The sequence below is a fragment of the Polypterus senegalus genome, chromosome 11, assembly GCF_016835505.1.
Source record: "Polypterus senegalus isolate Bchr_013 chromosome 11, ASM1683550v1, whole genome shotgun sequence".
NCBI classification, from domain to species: domain Eukaryota; kingdom Metazoa; phylum Chordata; class Cladistia; order Polypteriformes; family Polypteridae; genus Polypterus; species Polypterus senegalus.
In genome coordinates, this window is record NC_053164.1 from 101,301,411 (window position 1) to 101,321,474 (window position 20,064).

Here is a 20,064-nt window from a genome sequence, read left to right on the forward strand (position 1 = left end):
ACCTGTTCTGCTACACACTCGGACACTAACGCTTTATACCTGTCAGCCGAATACTCCCAGATGCTTTGTCTCGGATGTGTCAGGTGGGAGGCAGCACCGTGACTGCATATGTAAGAGGTTGATTAGCACGCTTCATATATGGATTGTTCAGGGCAGTGTTCGAGGCGCTTTCACTTATGCACATTTACAAGGTGATTGTGATTTATGAAGGGTAAATAGTGTAAAAATGAGCATATGCCAACTTTTATAAATATGATTTGGCAAAAATAACCAGCTTCAAAAAAAAATAATTTAAATAGAACTCTACAGAGATTATTGGAACCCTGATCCACTGATTTATATGAAATATATACAGTATATAAATCGGTAACATGTTTTATATATATGTAAGAAAAAGCCATTGTTATACTTCTGAAACTCCCAAGAAAACACTTAAAAGAATACATGAATATGTGCAGATGTTCAAGGGATTTAATAAACTGTACCACTGGATTAATAAAAGAGGAGATTATTTAAATAATAAGAAGATTAACACAATATCATAGGAAAATATTTATGGTTTGTGATTGTTTGTATTTCTTGAAAAATACTGACATTTATATGTAGAGGTCCATGTACAGATGGAGTTGCTATTCGTGTTTTTTCTGAATACTTATCGTTCCAGTTGGAAAGGTATATACTTTCAAGTTCAAATGGAGATGGTTTACTTTACAGTTATTTATTTTTAATTATCCCTAATTCACAGAAAAAAAAACTTTGTTTATATCTGCCTAAGCTAGCATTTAATCACTAGTACCTATCCAATACACTACTTTGCTAAACATCATATTAAATTGTAATATTAAAATAAATAAGTTACCGGTAATTACATATATAATGAAATATATTTAAAAATAATACTGCAGGTTAACACTGTTCTCCTGCCAAAATGATTTTGAAATTTTGAATTAGCTTTTGTATTAATAATTGCCATGGCTGTTTTGAATATTGTGTTCTGTTGGAAAATTGGAATTACAGGCAGCTTATTCCAATGCCAGATACACTTTAACAGACTGTCAAAGGGAAACAAAAACACTCAGACAATATTTTCCTTTTTTATGAAGTTTGGAATTTACTAGAAATAAATGTAGTAGGATAGGCTGTGATGTACTAATGAAACAAAGGTTTTAATGCTTGAATGAATGAAAGCCCAGCATTTTGTAGCAGTACAATATGATTGTTCATTTGTTTAAAAAATGTGCTAATTCAAACATATCAGGCTATGGAAAACTTCAGGCTTTGCATTGAAAGTTGCATATCAAGGTAACATGCTATCTTTAGCACGTAATAGGAAACTGGAATACCTGGTGAAGATGCATACAAACACTGGGAGTACATGCATATCCCTAAACATAGTGACTGGATTTTAACCTGGGGCTATGCAGCTGTGAGATTGCAAGTGTTAGAAATAAAAATAAAATAGTTGAAACAGATCTTAAATATGATCATAAAAAGAAAAATTGCTTATTAAAACAATAGAACAATCTAGAGAAGAACAGGCCATTCAGCCCAACAAATCTTGTGAGTTCTATCCACTTAATTCCTCCAAAATAACATCTAATTAAATTTTGAAGATACCTAAAGTCCTACTGTCTACCATACTACTTGATAGTGTTTTCCATGTGTTATTGGTTATCTGTGTCAAGGAAAACTAATGTTTGTGCAAAATCTACCCATAAGTTTCCAACACTGTCCCCATGTTCTTCTTGAACTCATTTTAAAGTAACCGTCTCAATCCACTGTACTAATTCTCTTCATAATTTTGAATACTTCAAACATGTCTCCTCTGAATCTTCTTTAGCTTAAACTGAAAAGGCTCAGCTCTTTTAATATTTCCATATAACAGTGCTGTTATGGTCTTATTGTTTTGTTTTTAACAAGGAAAAATAGTAATGGAGGTGTTACCTGTACTTTGATTACATCAAATAAGGGACATATTTTGTGTGTTTATCCACATAGAAGAAATTAACGTAATGCCACGAACTGTTGGCTGCTTTTCAAACATTAATACCTCATGAGAAGAGAACTTGACGTAAGTAAAAAGTATACAGCACAAGAGTTAAAAGGAGACAAGTGAAAGTAAAAAAAGAGCTTACAAATCAGAGACTGATTGATGAGATAAAAATGGAACTAAACAAGCGGCAAGTGTAAAATGTTTCACCTAACTTGTTGCTGATACAGATTGATCACAATGTCAACACTATGTGGTAGATGGCCAGGGCCCTTACCTGGCCAGGATGCCTCAATAATGGATTCCCGAAGGGCATGTTGGACTTGGAGTTTGTGGGTTAAGCCCGGTTCGGTTCTGTAGGTGCCACCGGGAGGTGCTACAGAAATTGGAAAGCCCTATTTTATCAGGCTTCTGGATCATGCTAATGGGCCACCTGGAGTGCTCTCAGGTGTGGCATAAAAGAGACCACCTCATTTCATTCAGGGAGCCAGAGTCAGTAGGGAGAACACAAAGCTTGCCAGGAGGAGTGGAGGCAGACTCCAAGAAAGAAAGAAGAAAAGTGTGCTTTTGTGCTTACACTGTGCTTTTGTATTGTGCACTGCAGGTGGGAAATATTTTAAAGTGTATCCACAAAATAATGGCTGTGTGTGTTTCTGGACTTGTGTCTGGTGTCTCTCTGTGTTGGGTTAGGGTGGATGGAGTGTCCCTTGTTGGTCACAGCCACCATGTTGAAGAAATTTCCAAGGTCAATGATTCGGTTAAGTGGAAGTCTACAGTAGAAGTGACTTGCATGTTAAATACATACTGTATATTAAATGAAGGAATTATTATATATGTTTTAACCTACTAGGAATGGAGTTCACAGAACATCAAAAGGATGCTGTTAAAGACTTTGACATGTTTTTTCAAAAACATTGGAATTATAGACTTTAATTAGTTTATGTAATGTCCATTTTTATGTCTCTCTTAATATAGAGTTTGTATTATTATTTTGTTACCTTAAAGGCCATTGGAAGTTCTATAATGTAGAGATCCACATAATCGAGCTGTAAATCTTTCAAAGTTTTCTCCAGTGCTGGTCTTACCAACTCAGGGGATTGAAATGTGTTCCATAACTGAAACAAAGGTAGGAAAGAATAAATAAGCTATTCAACCATTTAATAATTGAAAGAAGATGCAATTTTTCTTGGCCTCAAAGAATTTCACATGCAAAATTATCTTACACTTAATTAGACCACCATCTTTGACATCACCTCCAACTACCACACTGGGATGTATACAGCAGCTAAATATTGCTTAGTGTTGCATACTGAATGTTATCTTGCAAAACAGGGTTATCTTACCACTGTCCTGGAGAGCTCAATTTGCTGCAGATCTTCATTCTCTTCATTTTCTGATTTTTAGCTATCTTCATGACACATTTAGCTACCATCTTACTGTTTCAGGAGTCTAAGCTGGAATTCTGGCCATCTCACAATCGATTTGCATCTGAAAGGGATTTTCACTGGGGTCTTCCGCTTTTTCTCCCACATCCCCAAACTGTGTATTAGATTGACTGATGACTCAGCAGGCCCAGACATATGAACATGTGAGCCCTGTGATGGGCTGGCATCCCATTCAGTTTGGTTCCTGCCTTGCGCTCAATGATACAAGGACAGGCTCTGGGATTGTATAACCCTGAACTGGGCAAAGCAGGTACAAAAAATGTCTGAATTATACTAAATAGTACTAAATTCTCTGCAGGCTTTTATTTAAGTTTAATACTCATTTTTTATCTGAAATGTTTTCGTTATTTGATTCTTTGACAGATAGTTGTGAAGCATCTAATGGTGGATTTAATTTACTCTCCTCTATATTTTAATATGTATCTATTTCCTTGGACTCCTATGTCTTGTACAAATGTGTGTGCAGAGCACCAGCCAAGAAAAATACATCATCCGTACTTTCTGTTCTGAAGCCTAAGTCGGCCTGTTCTAAGCAAGTGTAGGATTTTGTACAAGTATGCCCTGCGATGAACTCGTTCCTCATTCTGACAATGGTTACAGGGTAGTTCCTGACCCCAAACATGGCCCTAAGGCAGATAAAATGGTAAGAAGAATTGAATTATTTTTTATTTTTACCTTGCCACAGTAATATATATCTTCCCGCTTCACCTTCCCTTCAGCAACACTTTCCCGAATGGCTTGTCCAACCTCATTCTCATTATTATACAGCAAAGCTCCATCAATGTGACGATACCCAATTTCAATGGCCAGCTTTACTGCCTTGTAGCAAGTTCCCTTTGGAGTCTGTGCGGGGAAAAAAGACAAAAGTTATTAAATAAAAGAAAGTAAAATGTTGCAGCTGGTAAATACATACAATGGGCATCTTGATTCATTTCCTGAAAGCTGCAGCAGCTACAGGTTTTCACTAAGTCACTTCTTAATAATTGGTATCTATAATGTATGTATTGAGACTAATTACTATTTTGTACCAAGGGTCCTAAACAGTCACATAGTATGATGTTTGGCTTCATTAACATTTAGTTAACTTGATTTTGTTTCAGTATTTTTTTAACTGTTCTGCAACTTTCAATTGATTATTAAGAATGTTGGGTCTGACAAGATCTTAAATTATGGTTAGGGTTAGCGTCTCCTAAACAGACATGGTGTTCTGCCAAGAAATTGAAAAAATGCAGAGGAGAAGCTTTAGAAATATCAGAAGATGGTCAGATATTTGTGCAGATGTCAAACAAGTCTGAGATCAGTAGAACAACAAATCCTGACACATTAAACAAAGTCAAAGTATCACATGAAAATCTAAAGCCCTAAAGGTACTTTCAACCCACTCCTAGCATCATGACAGTTTTGTTTTCTTAGAGAATCCAAAATCTTTACTGCCATCTTAAAAACCCACAACCGAGCCATGTTGCTGTTAACAAAATAAATGAAATGGCACTACCCACAATTAAAAATAATGGCAACCAAATGTTGGAATTAAAAACTAATAACAGATAAAGCAATCATAAATGAAACTTTCTAATTCTACAGTACTAAACATTAAGCCCGTTACAATAATGGGCGCTAGAACAGTATTGCATAAACATTAGTAGGAACAGTCTATATTAAATGGCAAGGGACCTTGACCTCATTCTGTTTGTTGTCTTAATTTTTTTTTGTTAATATTTTTGCAAGAAGCCTAAAGTAAAATAATATTAAAAATAGAAAAGTATTATATGACAATACAGTAAGTATAATTAATATTGCCTTAGTGTAAAACTTTGTAACAATCTGTAATACACAATATCTAAAGAAGATATTTAGGAAAAAGTTTTAATTTTTTTACCTCATGAAATTTTTTAATAAAATTTCATTATGGACAACATTTTTTTCAGGACCATCTACAACATTGACAACAACATCTGTAAAACTTCAAACTCTTGATAATGCAACATATAACTGACAGTGGCTAATTTCTGGTTTTGGCAAGTAAATGCCAACTTTTTCTAAGGTTTGCCCTTGAGCTTTATTAATTGATATGGCAAAGGCTAATGTAACTGGAAATTGTCGCCTTCTTAATGTAAAGGGTAAATTAGTAGAGGATGGAGCCAAATCAATACGGGGAATATTCTGACACTCATTTTCTTTATCTTCAATCGATCTATTTGCTCATATTTTTCTTTGTCTTTCAGCCTTTCTATTGTTGATGTTTACTTGCTGAGCTGACCGTCCAGGAGATGTTGCTTATATACGATTTGAGTGTCTGTGTCTTTTGTCCTACTTCACGTGTCCTTTTTTTTTGGGTGGCATGTTGTTAATAGATAGTTAGTTAATAAACATGCGTGGGGTAGTATGTGTGGCATCTCCCCAGCAACGGATTTTATGTGCGCGGCCGCGACTACCCAATCAGCACTCTCCACAGCAATGCTGTCCTTTATTTGCTTATCATGCGCGGCCGTGGATACGCCATTCACTGTGTGCCCAGCTTCCAGTATGTGTGCGTCCATGGTGCCGTCGCATCGCACCGAGCCCCTCGCATGCGCACTTCACTGGAAGACACACACACACGGACACCTGGACGCACACAGGGGTTTATTAAAGAGGATATTTAATGCTCTTATTTTGCCTTGTTTGACATTCCTTAACATTTTAGGTTTCCCCTTCTGAGAGCATCATAATGAACATGATTCATCAGACCAAAGCACATTAATACTTCTTGGTCCTTCACTTTCTTTGAAATAAATAAATACTATTTTGTGAATACACACCTCTGTCCCAACTCTTTTGGAGTGTGTTGCAGACATCAAATTCTAAACTTGTTTATGTTTAACAAATAGAATTAAGTTTGTCAGTGAAAACACTGGAAATCTTCCCTTTGTCTTTTTGCCTGTTAAATAAAGGTTCAAGTGAATTACCAAATTACAGATTTTATTTTTTATTGCATTTTTAGAAAGTGTCCCAACTTTTTTGGAAATGGTGTTTGTTGAACCCACATAGCACATGGCCTCTGACATCCAGAGCTTCCTCCAAAAGCATCAGTATCTAGTATAAGTATCTAATAAGCCAAGAACAACAGAGATACACCAGACTTGTTATTTCAGTCTCTCTCTCATGATTAATGGGTCTGTAACAAGACTCCAAGACCACACTGCCTTGACTGATATTTCTAAAGAAAACCATATCTAATCTAAACATTTTCACATTAGTGCAGTAATATGACTCCACCAAATTAGTTTACACATTAAGTTGGCACACCTTCCCCAACCTCGCTGAACAAGACTAAGAAATTTGGACATTGCTTCACAAGTTAAAACAATTTAGATAAGCCAACATCACATTATAATGTGACCTTGAGAGATGCTCTGGACGCAGTGGCTCCCCTTAAAACAAAAGTGATCAAAGCACATAGAAACTCTCCCGGGTTCAATGAAAACACTCGAGCTCTTAAATTAGAGTGTCGAAAACTGGAGTGCAGATGAAGAACAACAAAGCTACATGTCTTTCATATTGCATGGACAGAGAATGTTAAAAAATGTAAAAAGCTCTCTTTAAAGCTTGCTCTGAATACTATTCTGCAATAATAGATAGCAATAATAAAAATCCTCAGGTACTGTTTAGAACAGTTGCTAAATTAACAAATGGGAATTCTGATCTTCAGGACAAAATACCAGTGAGCATGGTGGCAGAGAGAGTAGTGCTGCCGCCTCACAGTTAAGAGACCTGGGTTCTCTTCCCGGGTCCTCCTTGCGTGGAGTTTGCATGTTCTCCCTGTGTCTGCTTTTTTTTATTCCGGTTTCCTTCCACAGTTCAAAGACTTGCAGGTTAGGTGCATTGGCGATTCTAAATTGTCCCTAGTGTATGCTTGGTGTGTGTGTTTGTGTGCCCTGCGGTGGGCTGGCGCCCTGCCCCGGGTTTGTTTCCTGCCTTGCGCCCTGTATTGGCTGGGATTGGCTCCAGCAGACCCCAGTTAGGATATAGCGGGTTGGATAATGAATGGGAGTACAAAATACCAACAGATATTAGCAGTACAGACTTTATGAACTTCTTCAATGAGAAAGTTAAAAATATAAGATTCCAGATCTCAGCATCACAATACAAACCGCGTACTTGCTTAGCAGACCCTGCCTCACATTGCATTCATCACTTTAGTAATTATAATCCTGCAACTGAGCAGTAAGTCTTAACTTTACTTTCTAAAATGAAACACACTACTTGTTCCCTAGATCCAGTGCCAACAAAAATAGTAAAAAGTGCAATGGATGTTCTTGCAGCGCCTATTCTAAACATTATCAATAGTTCATTATTGCATGGCAGAGTACCTGATGCACGAGAAGTGTCAGTCATTAAACCACTACTTAAAAAGTCAGATCTAGACCCACACATACTTAATAATGTGATGGATGGCCGGAGGTTCAGTCCGACCCGGACATCCCAGAACGGGAAGAAGGGAGAAGAGCAGCCTTTTCGGGACACTGCCTCCCCTTGGACGCTAGGTGGCAGCTCCCCTGGACGACAATGCTTCCCCGGATTCCCTCAGGGCATCCTGGGACATGGAGTCTGTTTCTTCAGCCCTGTTGGGTGCCGTGGGTGCCGCCAGGGGGAGCTCACAAAGAACCCGGGGACTCCTACTGTTACTATGACCCGGAAGTACTTTAGAGGCATGAGGACAGAAGCCCGCAGTACTTCCGGGCTATTTGAGAACTGAGGATGTGGCATTGACCCGGAAGAAGAGAATTAAGACTATTTAAAGGACTGGTGAAGACCCAGCAAGGAAGGCCAGAGTTGGGAGGTTGGGTGACTAAGCTGCTGGGAGTGGAGGATTGATTATTGTATTGATTATTGTTGTCATTATTGTTATTATTATTGGAGAATTGTGGTGAGTGTGGTGCTTTGTGCACTTCATTAAAAAAAATATTAAAATTCTTCTTGGTGCTTTTTCCAAGTGTGTCTTGGACGTCTGTCTGGTGAGTTTGACAGGGCAACAGCAACCCCTAGCGTCCACAATAATTATAGACCTATTTCAAATTTACCCTTTCTCTCTAAAATACTAGAAAAAGTAGTCCCCAATCAGCTTCAGTCACATCTTACTCATTACAATTTATTTGAGAAATTCCAGTCTGGTTTCTGCACTGGTCATAGTACAAAAACAGCACTAACACAGGTTGTAAACGACATTATGATATACTCTGATGAAGGAAATCCCACTGTAATTATGTTGTTAGACTTAAGAACAGCATTTGACACCATTGACCATTCTATTTTACTGCACAAGCTAGAAAATGATGTTGTTCTTGCAGGCACTGTGCTTGCTTGGTTTAGTTCTTATTTATCAAATTGATTCCAATATGTACAGAAATGTGCTGACAGTACTCCATTATACACAGAAGTGAGATATGGTGTTCCACAGGGCTCAGTACCGGGTCCTTTACTGTTTTCACTTTACATGCTTCCACTGGGATCTATCATTAGGAAACATGATGTTCATTTTCATTCATATGCAGATGACACCCAGTTATACCTTTCATTTAAATCAAATGAAGTTTCTCCAATATTGTCTTTAATTAGTTGTGTTAGTGAATTAAAGGAGTGGATGGATGAGAACTACTTGTCTTTAAACACCAATAAAACAGAAATGCTAATTGTTGGAGGGAATGACGCTGATCACAACAATATTTTGTCATCATTTAACTCAGTTGGAATCACCATTAATTTTACTGAATCAGCCCACAATCTAGGAGTTATCTTTGACTCTAGCATGTTATTGAAAGCACATATTACAAATTGTCCAAATCATGTTTCTTCCATCTTAAAAATGTTGGGAAATTAAGGCGCTTTCTAAATTAAACAGGATTCTGAGAAATTAATTCATGCATTTATTTCTAGTAGGATTGTCTACTGCAATGCGGTGTTCACTGGATATTCAAACTGTTCTTTATACAGCCTCCAGTTAATCCAAAATGCTTCTGCAAGAATTATTACAAGAACAAGAAAATACAAACACATAACTCCAGTTCTTAAATCCTTACACTGGCTCCCGGTTAAAGGCAGCTTTCAAAATCCTCCTTTTAACATATGAAGCATTAAATGGCCAAGGTCCGGCTTACTTGTCTGAACTTATCATGATTTACAAACCAGAGCGCACATTAAGATCTCAAGATGCCGGTCTGCTTATGATTCCAAGGATTAATAAAATAACAGTGGGAGGTCGAGCTTTTAGTTACAAGGCCCCTAAACTGTGGAATGGTCTGCCTGCTACTATAAGAGATGCCCCTTCAGTCTCAGCTTTTAAATCCTGGCTGAAGACTCACTACTTCAGTTTAGCATATCCTGAATAGAGTTGCAGATTAACTGTACAGATTGCATCTCTGTTGTTAGTCCTTAGCACTAAAGTATAGGTAACATGATAGTTTGTTAATAAAAATAATAATTTGTTACTAACCCTCACCTATTCTGTTTCTCTTCTTGGTACTGTGGCACTTGGTGCCACAGCCCACCAGCCAAGTTGTTTTGCCTTCCTAAGGCAAAGTCATCCTTGATGGATTGGCTGACCCAGCACTGTTTCAGTTATGGAATGGCCAAATGGGGGAGGCAACTTGATGGCTGAGTTCTCCAGGACTCGAAACAAATCCAAATCATATTATGTAATTTCATCTACTGTTAAATTCTGCTACGTACTTGTAAAATTTTTATTTTTATACTGTATTCAGGATTTGTTCTGTTCTGTGAATTGTATTGTATTGACGCCCTTCTTTTTGACACCAACTGCACACCCAACCTAGCTGGAAAGGGGTCTCTTTTTGAACTGCCTTTCCCAAGGCTTCTTCCATTTTTTCCCTACAAGGGTTTTTTTGGGAGTTTTTCCTTGTCTTCTTAGAGAGTCAAGGCCGAGGCGCTGTCAAGAGGCAGGGCCTGTTAAAGCCCATTTCAGCACTTATTGTGTGATTTTGGGTTATACAAAAATAAATTGTATTGTAATTGTACAAGTGCTTACTGATGTCTTCATCTATGCAACAGAAGATTTACTTAACCAAGGTTATTATAGTCTGATATTTTAACTGCCCAGTTTTAATCATAACACACTACAAAGATGGTGAAGACTGACCATGTGTTTACTGGAAGTGAACCCAACAGTCCATAGTAATTTCACAATTATGAAGGGAACATAAATACCTAATCGCTATGACAGGCATCCTGGACCTGTAATCTCCTGTATCTTTAAAATCAAGAGCCTCTGGACACCTATGTACTTCATATTAAACTTTTGTTTACTATCCATGTTACTGGTCTGATGAAAGTTTCCACCATTACATTTATTTTTCTCTTTTTTTGTATGATGTTGCATTGACAATAAACTTACAATCTCAAACTTTCAGCAACCAAGAAAAGCTCATTTAACAGCTCACCCTGGATTAACTAGTAGGACAACCCAAGATTTCCTTATGAAGGCCATTGACATGCCAAAGCCACTCTAGAGTTTTTTCAGTGCACATTCAATCATGTTTGCATTGTTATGAAACAGACGTTTGGGTGCTGAACTTTAAACCTCAAGATTGCTGGTTCAGTTCCCACATCTGATTCACTGTGTGATGCAGAGAAACTCCCTTAACTTTTCAATAAGCCATTTGTTAAAAATACTTTATATACGTACTGCCCTTGCAAGTAGCCCTGGGTAACTAACTATCTTTTGTGATTAATGCTCATTCTAGGCCTATCTGTAATGAAGCCTCACCAATCAAAAAGATTTTACACATACCAAACTGAAATTGTTGACCTTTTTATGCAGTCTGCCAAGATGACTGTTTTATTCTGACCTGATTCTGTAACGTCCACAGACTTTCCACCCAGGGCCTCAACATTGCTATCAGACTTATCTTTGTTTTGTTATCTTTACATTTACCTTGGCTCAGAGGAAAGGTTCAAAGGCTAGACAGCTTCAAGGACTTCCAAGAAGAAACCATGAGACAAAGGCACAGATGCAGAAGGGTGTAGAAGTTCCTCCGTTTATCATCTTATCCAAGCATTCCTCAAATGCTTGCCCAACAAACATCACCCTTCTTCTTCTTTGTCTCTCTCTCTCTCTCTCTCTCTCTCTCTCTCTCTATCACTCTTAATGTAAATGGACCAGTCCAGCATTTTCTGGGCTATATAAATGACAATCTGTTTCCTCTAATCATGTCTTCTAGTCAGGATAGTTACATTTCAAAAGGTATTTTTCATTGCTCACTTATTCTCTCATATTCCAAGGATATAACATTTTTACATGGTGTAAGTATGCATGATAAAATATGTAAATATATCAAACAATCATATCTCTTCCATAACAGGCTAAAAGATAAACAATTACGTACTGATTGATAATATTTGCTGCACACCACATCACAAAGAAGTGTCCCAGCATGAGTGTGTCCTGATTAAAGACTGCTTCCTGCCTTGAGCTCCTGATGCCGTGATAGGCCCATTGACTTTAAACTATGTAAATAAGTAAGTTTTTATCTTCTTTCCAAAGAATCTCATGATGGTGTTCATGGTATACAGGTTCTAATCAAACCCACTTTTAAGTATTATATGGGGAAATTCACAGATAAATCACTAACCGTTTCAGGACACAAATATTTTGCATTATAGGGATGGGTGGGAAGCTTGTGGAACAAGGCTTGAACCAGCAGGGCATGGTACACCAGTCCTTTACTTGGTCACACTTATAAAACACTTGGACAAATATGCAACTAACTTGCAGGTATTTAGAAGGTGGATGGAAATGAAGTAGCCAGAAAAGAACTATGCACACAAAGAATGTGCAAACTGCATAAAAGCTTTGACAAATAATGGTGATTTAAGCTAGATTGCTGGAAATGTGAGGGATCAGTGCTGACCAAATGTCTTGGTGTGCCAGAAAAAGAGCTGCTTTTTAATAAAGACCACAGATCAGTGTGAAAAATGTGTTTTTAGGCAGAAGATCTTGCACATAACTGAAGCTTATTTTCTAAAGCTCTCTTCTAAAGTGAATACCTTCATTGATCTTTAGGAACCAGACTATAATGTACTGTAGTAATGTATTATTTAATAGCTGAGTAACAAGTCGAAAACAGTTAGTCAACAAGACAGTTGGTAGCTTTGGGCTTTATAGTCTGTGCATTGGCTGACCTTTTAATTTGGAGATTTTTATTAGTCTGATATTTTTTAGCACTCCGTTTCATCCTTTCCTTTATAATAGTAATCTGCTAATAACAGAGTGATCATAAATAAAGAATGTTGGTTGTAACTGAACTCCAAGTTTGACTTAAAAAAAAATATGATTGTTTTGGCTCAGACTTAAATTTGATCTGGTGGGGGGGGGCACAGATGTTAAAATATTATGTAAAGTCACATGACTTTTCTGTTGAAAGTAATGAATCATTTACCATAATGATTTTATTAGTCACTCCCCTACACCCCCACACTGTACACCTGTAAAACTGGCATAACAAATTAGATAATATCAGTCAATCTATTTCCTGAACTAACCATTTTGCAACACATTGTTAAAGTGAAGCCCACTGTCTGGGCAGAGGTTTGCATAACCCCAACACTCCTTCCCTTTGTCTGGAGATTTTTGTTGGTTCAAAAATGTATGAAGGTTATGTAAATTAGCAACTGTAACTTGTCCCAGTAGTAAGAAGCATGACTGCATATGTTAGCATGCCCAGTGATGGACTGATGTGTGGTCCAGAACTTTATTCTATGGCCACAGTAGACACCAGCACACCCTAAAATGGGTTACAAAAATGAATATATGTATAAACTAAAAGATTTCCACTAGTATGTGTTTAATGCATAAAAATCTCAAAGCCACTGAATCCAAATCAGTTTTGCTGCTGGAGGCCATCTTGACAAAACTAAGCACAAGGGATGAACAAATGAGTTCATCAGAGGGCACACACACACACGCATATACACCCACCCACCCATTCACAATGGGACAAATTAGAGTTGCCAATCTAACCAGACCATTTTTTGGGATTTGTGAGAAGAAAACTTAAGTACTTAGAGGAAGGCACAGCCATACAGTTGTTGTGCCAATCTTGCTAACCTTTGATGAGACCCTGAGATCAGTGTCCTCTGTGTTAAACAAAGTCACTGAAATGCTACCCACCATCAGTGAACTTTTAAATGTTAACTTGATCTGATAGTAAACTGAAATGTGTGCCACTATGAAGCTCAAGGGAGTCCCGGTAATCACATAAAGGAGTCCACATGTCAGCGAGCTAAACAAACATTAATTTTTATAGCACCTTTCACACCAAACTCTTGACATTGAAGATGACCTACTTGAAGGTTTTCGAATGCTGTTTCTTTCCTATAGTGTATAGTATATATAAACACAGGGAACTCCAGTTTCTGTACTATAACTTGCCTGAGCTGCCTCGAAAGCTTGCACATTGCAATCTGTTCAGTTAGCCAATCAAAGAGGTAATTTTGCTGTACTGCTCATTGCATCCGTAATGGCTAACACTGTACATCACCCTGCTACTACGGACATACAAGACATGTACCGCCACGACATGGAAATGATGACCGAAATGTGGTAGAAACTGGCACACCTGCACAGTAACATCATCTTAACGAAATGCAAAAAGGAACATTTTATTCCGAATGGTACTCTACAGGAATACAAAAAAGGGATTTGACAAAGTACAACACGTTAAGGCAAATTAATAACCTGAATTTTCAAAGCAAGCGCAAATGAAATTGAGCTGCAGATTTTTAGGATTGGTACACCATAGTTCCCAGTTCATTGGATTCTCCTCGGGGCACACGACATTAGACTTAAAACAAAATGGGTTCAAACGCGAAACTTTACAAACTGGGCAGAGTAATTATATGCCGAGGTCATCCATTTTAGGTATACCTTATCTATCGCATTGCTACTAAAGCTTATCACAGGACACACAAGTCCAATTTATTTAACATTCAGATATGTGTGCGGTGACGCAGTGAGTCGTGTCGCTGGCTCGCAAATCCAGCACTCTCGGTTTAAAGTACGTGGCTGCTCGAGGCTTGCACGTTTTTTTTTTTACAACTGTTTACTTCCAACCTCCACTGGGAATAAATGTTGAGAATGTAAAATTAAGGGAATGAGGGTCAATATGCGTGAACGTCTTAAAAGCCTGGCATCAGCGTTTTGGACGGACTGAAGACGCGACAAACCAGCTTTACTTATTAAGCAGGTAAAGATGGAACTGCAATAATCCAGACGTGATTAGATGAAATCATGGGTTGAACATTTTCCACTCAGCCCTGGCAACAACAGATCTCTACTTGGATACGTTTCTTAAATGAAAACAACAACAACAACGACTGAGTGCGCAATGATAGAGTGAGTTGTGTCGCTGGCAAATCCAGCACTCGGTTTAAAGCCCCTGGTTGCTCGATGGGTACGATTTCTACTCAGGCTATTTAATTACTCCGAATGGACACTCAGTAAGCGTGTGTGTTATAGTGTGTATGTTTTTCAAGTAATTTGATCATTCTGAAAGGACACGGTTAAATCGACTGTGTAAGATATTGCGCGATTGACTGAGGTGTCTGCTACCGAGCGTCCAATGCTGTCGCGCTAAACTCCAAGCCGCTGGAACTCTGAGGTGGATCTGTAGGGCAGCATAAAGTTATCGCCACGTAACGGCTACACAGTTAAACCCCACATGTGGAGAATATCAAAATCAACAGAGAAAGGAACACGAATCTGGGTGGTTGAAGCAGCGCTAACCTTGGCTATCCAGCATTTTGAACATCAGAATGCGGGAGGAATGGGCATGTACAAAAGGAAACCGCATGAGCCGAGGAAACGCACGTTACACCCAGCAAAGCCTCATGTAGGGCTGATGTTGGAGCCTCCTGTCCTTAAGGAGAAAACACAATTTAATGTAACCCCACATTCATATTAACTAAGCTTAGCGTGCGCTGATGCATTTGGATCCAGACACTGAGATAAAAGAAGCAAAGCGCGTTATCGCGTTTCACTTAAAATGTCGACTAAGCTTAAAACTGCCCAACACAGTTTAGACACATCATCTCTAACTGACAACTAAAGAAAAAACCTTAGCGATCGGCGCTGACCTTTTGGGGATCCGCATACGTGCCCAGACCAATAAGCGGCATACGTCTGCCATCACTCAGTTGGATGCAGTGGCTGTTAGCTGTCATGGCCATGATGCTTTCTTCTTAGTTAGAAGTACTAACTAGACGATCTCCAGATGCTTTTAAGGACATGGGTGGATCGTTAGCATATTACAAAACTAAACTAAACCCTCGATTTGCTGTCCAAACGTGGCTTACTCGGGAAACTCCGCCTTACTTGAATTTGAGTCATGCACATTAATGTTTAACTCGGTGCGTTCTTGAAAAGGAGGATGCCATAGGGGAACCATTTTTTGTTCCCTAAAGAACCATCCACATGAAAGTTACAGACTTTATTTTTTTAGATTTGTAACAAAGTCCGTAAGTATCTGTGAATAGATAATGAGAAATTCGTGAAATACATATGGGTTACCGATTTTAAAATGTGCTGCAATCAACAACATAGGCTTAGTCCATGTTTTCTTGATCTGTTGTAGCCTGCTAAGTAGCCTAAAAGGCTTCTGTTAGGAACCCTTTCAAAGTCCAAAGAACCATTTTGTTTTGAAGAGAAGCCTTCCCAGAATTAAACAGTTCTATGTCATGCAAAGGTTTTATGGGAACCACGAACCACACAAAATGCCAATACAGAAGCAATATTTTTCAAAGTGTAATTCTGCCCTAAAATTAAATTTGAATCTCCCCTTAACACTTCCTCACTTCATTTCCCATTCATCTTTGGGAATTCTCTAGTACAGGACTTAGAATTGTGTGCCACTCTTGATCAGGGGCTACAAGGTTTATGTTCAAATTAACTGTCTAATCAGCGATCAAATCCTGCATTTAACCTGTCTCTTATATTAAATCCTAGCTATGCTATCTGTCTAAGACATGTTGAAATTTAAATACTAAATGTAGACCTTGTGGTAACATTTGCAGTGCACCATACAATGTATATGCTATTTGGTATAGTATTTATAAAGGTAGTATTAATATTTGTGATGTGGCATCGGTTGGAATGACAAGTGCAATGCATATCTCTGTTATATGCCATTTGGTATGGGATTTGTAAAAACTGTTAATGTTTTTGAAGCACCATCTACTGACTATGAACTGGCCACAAGTATTGAACACTCACCAATACTGGACACATAAATTGTTCATCAAGCAATCATCTAAATTTGCTTTATCCAATACTAACCTGTCAGCTTTAAGATCAAGGGAGGAATCATCTTTGGACTCACACTTTCCCCACCAGGGAAAGGATATCATCCAGATTTTCTAGTGAAGATTTTGGCACTTATTTGGAAATAGTGTGATGCAGTGGTTAACACTGCTGTCTCCAGCTGTGTGAAGTTTTCTGCCTTGCCTTCCATATTGCAAAGATGAGCACATTTGGTTACCTGAAAATTGCAGGAAATAGTATGGGTGAGTCATTATTGTTATGGACTTGTGTGCCCTTTGCATGCACTCCGTGTTTTGATGATCATTTTTGGTTCCTCGCAACTTGGTTTAAATAATGAGTGAACTTAAATATCATTGTGTTAGCAGTTGCCTGATGTTGAGCCCATAAATGGAAGTGACAGTGAAGGAGCTGCTCCTCCTCAACATTTTAGTCTACTTTACACCTGTATTTTCTTGTTTGTAATTTTCATTGTTTGGGTTCAATTAAGGCAGGAAATGCACTAAAAGCTCCACAAAAATATATTTTTTGTTAAGTTTATCTGCTTATCTGTACACAAGTAAATAAATGCATGGTGTTTCTGCTTGCAAAGTAAAAAGAGCCATTTCGTATAAGGAATAGGAATTAAATAGTTAATCAAATAATTGTATCAATCTAACAAAAGTGAAAACAGTTAAAGTAGCAAAAAAGTAAAACTTGCAGAACAAATAAGGTAATATTGAACAATATACAGTATTTCCTAAACTAACTATTTTGCAACTGCAACAAAGTGTTAAAATGAAGGCCACTGTTCCAGAATAACCACAACACTTGCCCAGTTCAGAGGATTTTCTGTGGATTCAAATATTGGTGAAGGTTGTGCAAATTAGAAACTGTATCTTTGCCCAGTTTTAAGAGTGACAGTGTATGTTTGTATGCCCAGAGATGGCCTGATGTGTGATCCAACACTGGCTTCTGTGGCTAGATAGGCAGTACACCCTATACAATGGTTAGAAATAAATGGATGGATAGACCAAGAATTTCCACTTGTATACCTGCATCATTTTTACAAACATTAAATCTAAAAGCAATTAAATCGAAATCAGTTTTGGCAGTGTGAGGCTATCAAGACAAACCTGAGCACAAGGCAGGAACAAATCCCGTACAGCATGCGAGTCTGTCGCCGGCATGCAAGGAGCGTAGGTGTGGCGACTGGCCGATCACCTCAGGCGACTCATTAGTCATGGCGGCATTTTCATGTACCCTGTTTAACATTATGAAAAAACAACAAAAAATGTCAGACGTGAACTAAAGAATTAGATGCATTCTATGTCTTATTGGTTTACAACTTTCGAAAATGATGATGAATAATTTAATTTTTAAAGGTTCGAATTTGACATAACAGAGTTCGCTGCTGACTTTAGAATCTTTATAGCCCATGATGTCTGCGAATTATAAGATAAGATCAGCACACAATGGCCAGCGTTTAAAGATACTTTCGATTGAACAATCACAGACGAATGTGCCTGTCAGAAAATTGCAGCAACAACCTTTTTCAAAAATTACACATTTGAGGCGTGGTATTTCGGAAAACATGTAGACACTGCTTTTTACATATTTCTATAAAAATAGATTTATGTCATGAATGAAAATGACAGCCAAATTAAATAGCAATATGTTTGGTAATACTGCATACCTCGGTATCTAACCCACTAATATGCAGTGACTTACAATAATAGTGATAGCATCATTATACTTTTAAATTTAGTACACCCAAAACTGTAATCATGTAATTTTTAAGTCTTCGAAGTAAACTGACGGGACTAATAGCATCAAAAAATGAAATCGAACTACAGGTATAATGATTATGTCTTAACATTTACCCTATATTCTCTTTACCTTATCGTTGCTAATGTACACAAATAGCAATATTATTATCCAATGAATGGACGGCATCAGTATTTTTTTAAGTGTGACTGGAGAAGGAGCGAATGTGTGAAAGAGTCACTGATTGTGTTGAATAACAGGACGGGACTTGCGGAGTTTTAACGCAATGTAAGCCCATTTAAGAGATGCTTATAATTTGAATTAAATCTGCTTTTAGCAGAGCATTTAAAGTCTATAGTTTCAGTCCTCTTTGATTTATCTTTGTCATGTCAGGGTCTCCTTTTAGTACAACAGTTTGAGGATTATTATTTTTGCTACTATTTCTGGATTATTATATCTACGTGTTGTAGCGTATACAGGTGCCGGTCATAAAATTAGAATATCACGACAAAGTTGATTTATTTCAGTAATTCCATTCAAAAAGCAAAACTTGTATATTAGATTCATTCATTACACACAGACTGATGTATTTCAAATGTTTATTTCTTTAAATTTTGATGATTATACCTGACAACTAATGAAAGTCCCAAATTCAGCATCTCGGAAAATTAGAATATCAATTAAGACCAATGCAAAAAAAAGGATTTTTAGAAATGTTGGCCAACAGAAAGGTATGAACATGAAAAGTATGAGCATGTACAGCATTCAATATTTAGTTGGGGCTCCTTTGGCCTGGATTACTGCAGCAATGCGGCGTGGCCTGGAGTCGATCAGTCTGTGGCACTGCTCAGGTGTTATGAGAGCCCATGTTGCTCTGATAGTGGCCTTCAGCTCTTCTGAATTGTTGGGTCTGGCGTATTGCATCTTCCTCTTCACAATACCCCATAAATTTTCTATGGGGTTAAGGTCAGGCGAGTATGCTGGCCAATCAAGAACAGGGATACCATGGTCCTTAAACCAGGTACTGGTAGCTTTGGCACTGTGTGCAGGTGCCAGGTCCTGTTAGAAAATGAAATCTGCATCTCCATAAAGTTTGTCAGCAGCAGGAAGCATGAGGTGCTCTAAAACTTCCTGGTAGACGGCTGCGTTGACCTTGGACCTCAGAAAACACAGTGGACCAACACCAGCAGATGACATGGCACCCCAAACCATTACTGACTGTAGAAACTTTACACTGGACCTCAAGCAACGTGGATTCTGTGCCTCTCCTCTCTTCCTCCAGACTCTGTGACATTGATTTCCAAAGGAAATGCAAAATTTACTTTCATCAGAGAACATAACTTTGGACCACTCAGCAGCAGTCCAGGCGAGACGCTTCTAACGCTGTCTCTTGTTCAAGAGTGGCTTGACACAAGGAATGCGACAGCTGAAACCCATGTCTTGCATACGTCTGTGTGTGATGGTTCTTGAAGCACTGACTCCAGCTGCAGTCCACTCTTTGTGAATCTCCCCCACAATTTTGAATGGGTTTTGTTTCACAATCCTCTCCAGGGTGTGGTTATTCCTATTGCTTG

General features: G+C 38.1%; 1 protein-coding gene across 2 annotated transcripts in view; it reads right to left on the minus strand.

Moving 5' to 3' along the window:
* The window catches only part of LOC120539380 (aldo-keto reductase family 1 member D1-like), a 66,397-nt gene extending 50,650 nt beyond the window's left edge, over positions 1 to 15,747 (minus strand). The window contains exons 1-3 of one of the 2 annotated variants that reach the window (XM_039769386.1): positions 15,565 to 15,746; positions 4,111 to 4,278; positions 2,989 to 3,105 (exon numbers count right to left, since the gene is read on the minus strand). In XM_039769386.1, the coding sequence (XP_039625320.1) occupies positions 2,989 to 3,105; positions 4,111 to 4,278; positions 15,565 to 15,657 (378 nt within the window). In that variant the 5' untranslated portion in view covers positions 15,658 to 15,746. Of the gene's footprint in view, positions 1 to 2,988; positions 3,106 to 4,110; positions 4,279 to 15,564 lie in introns of both variants that reach the window. The other variant, XM_039769385.1, reaches the window with a different exon arrangement.
* Positions 15,748 to 20,064: the final 4,317 nt, after the last annotated feature.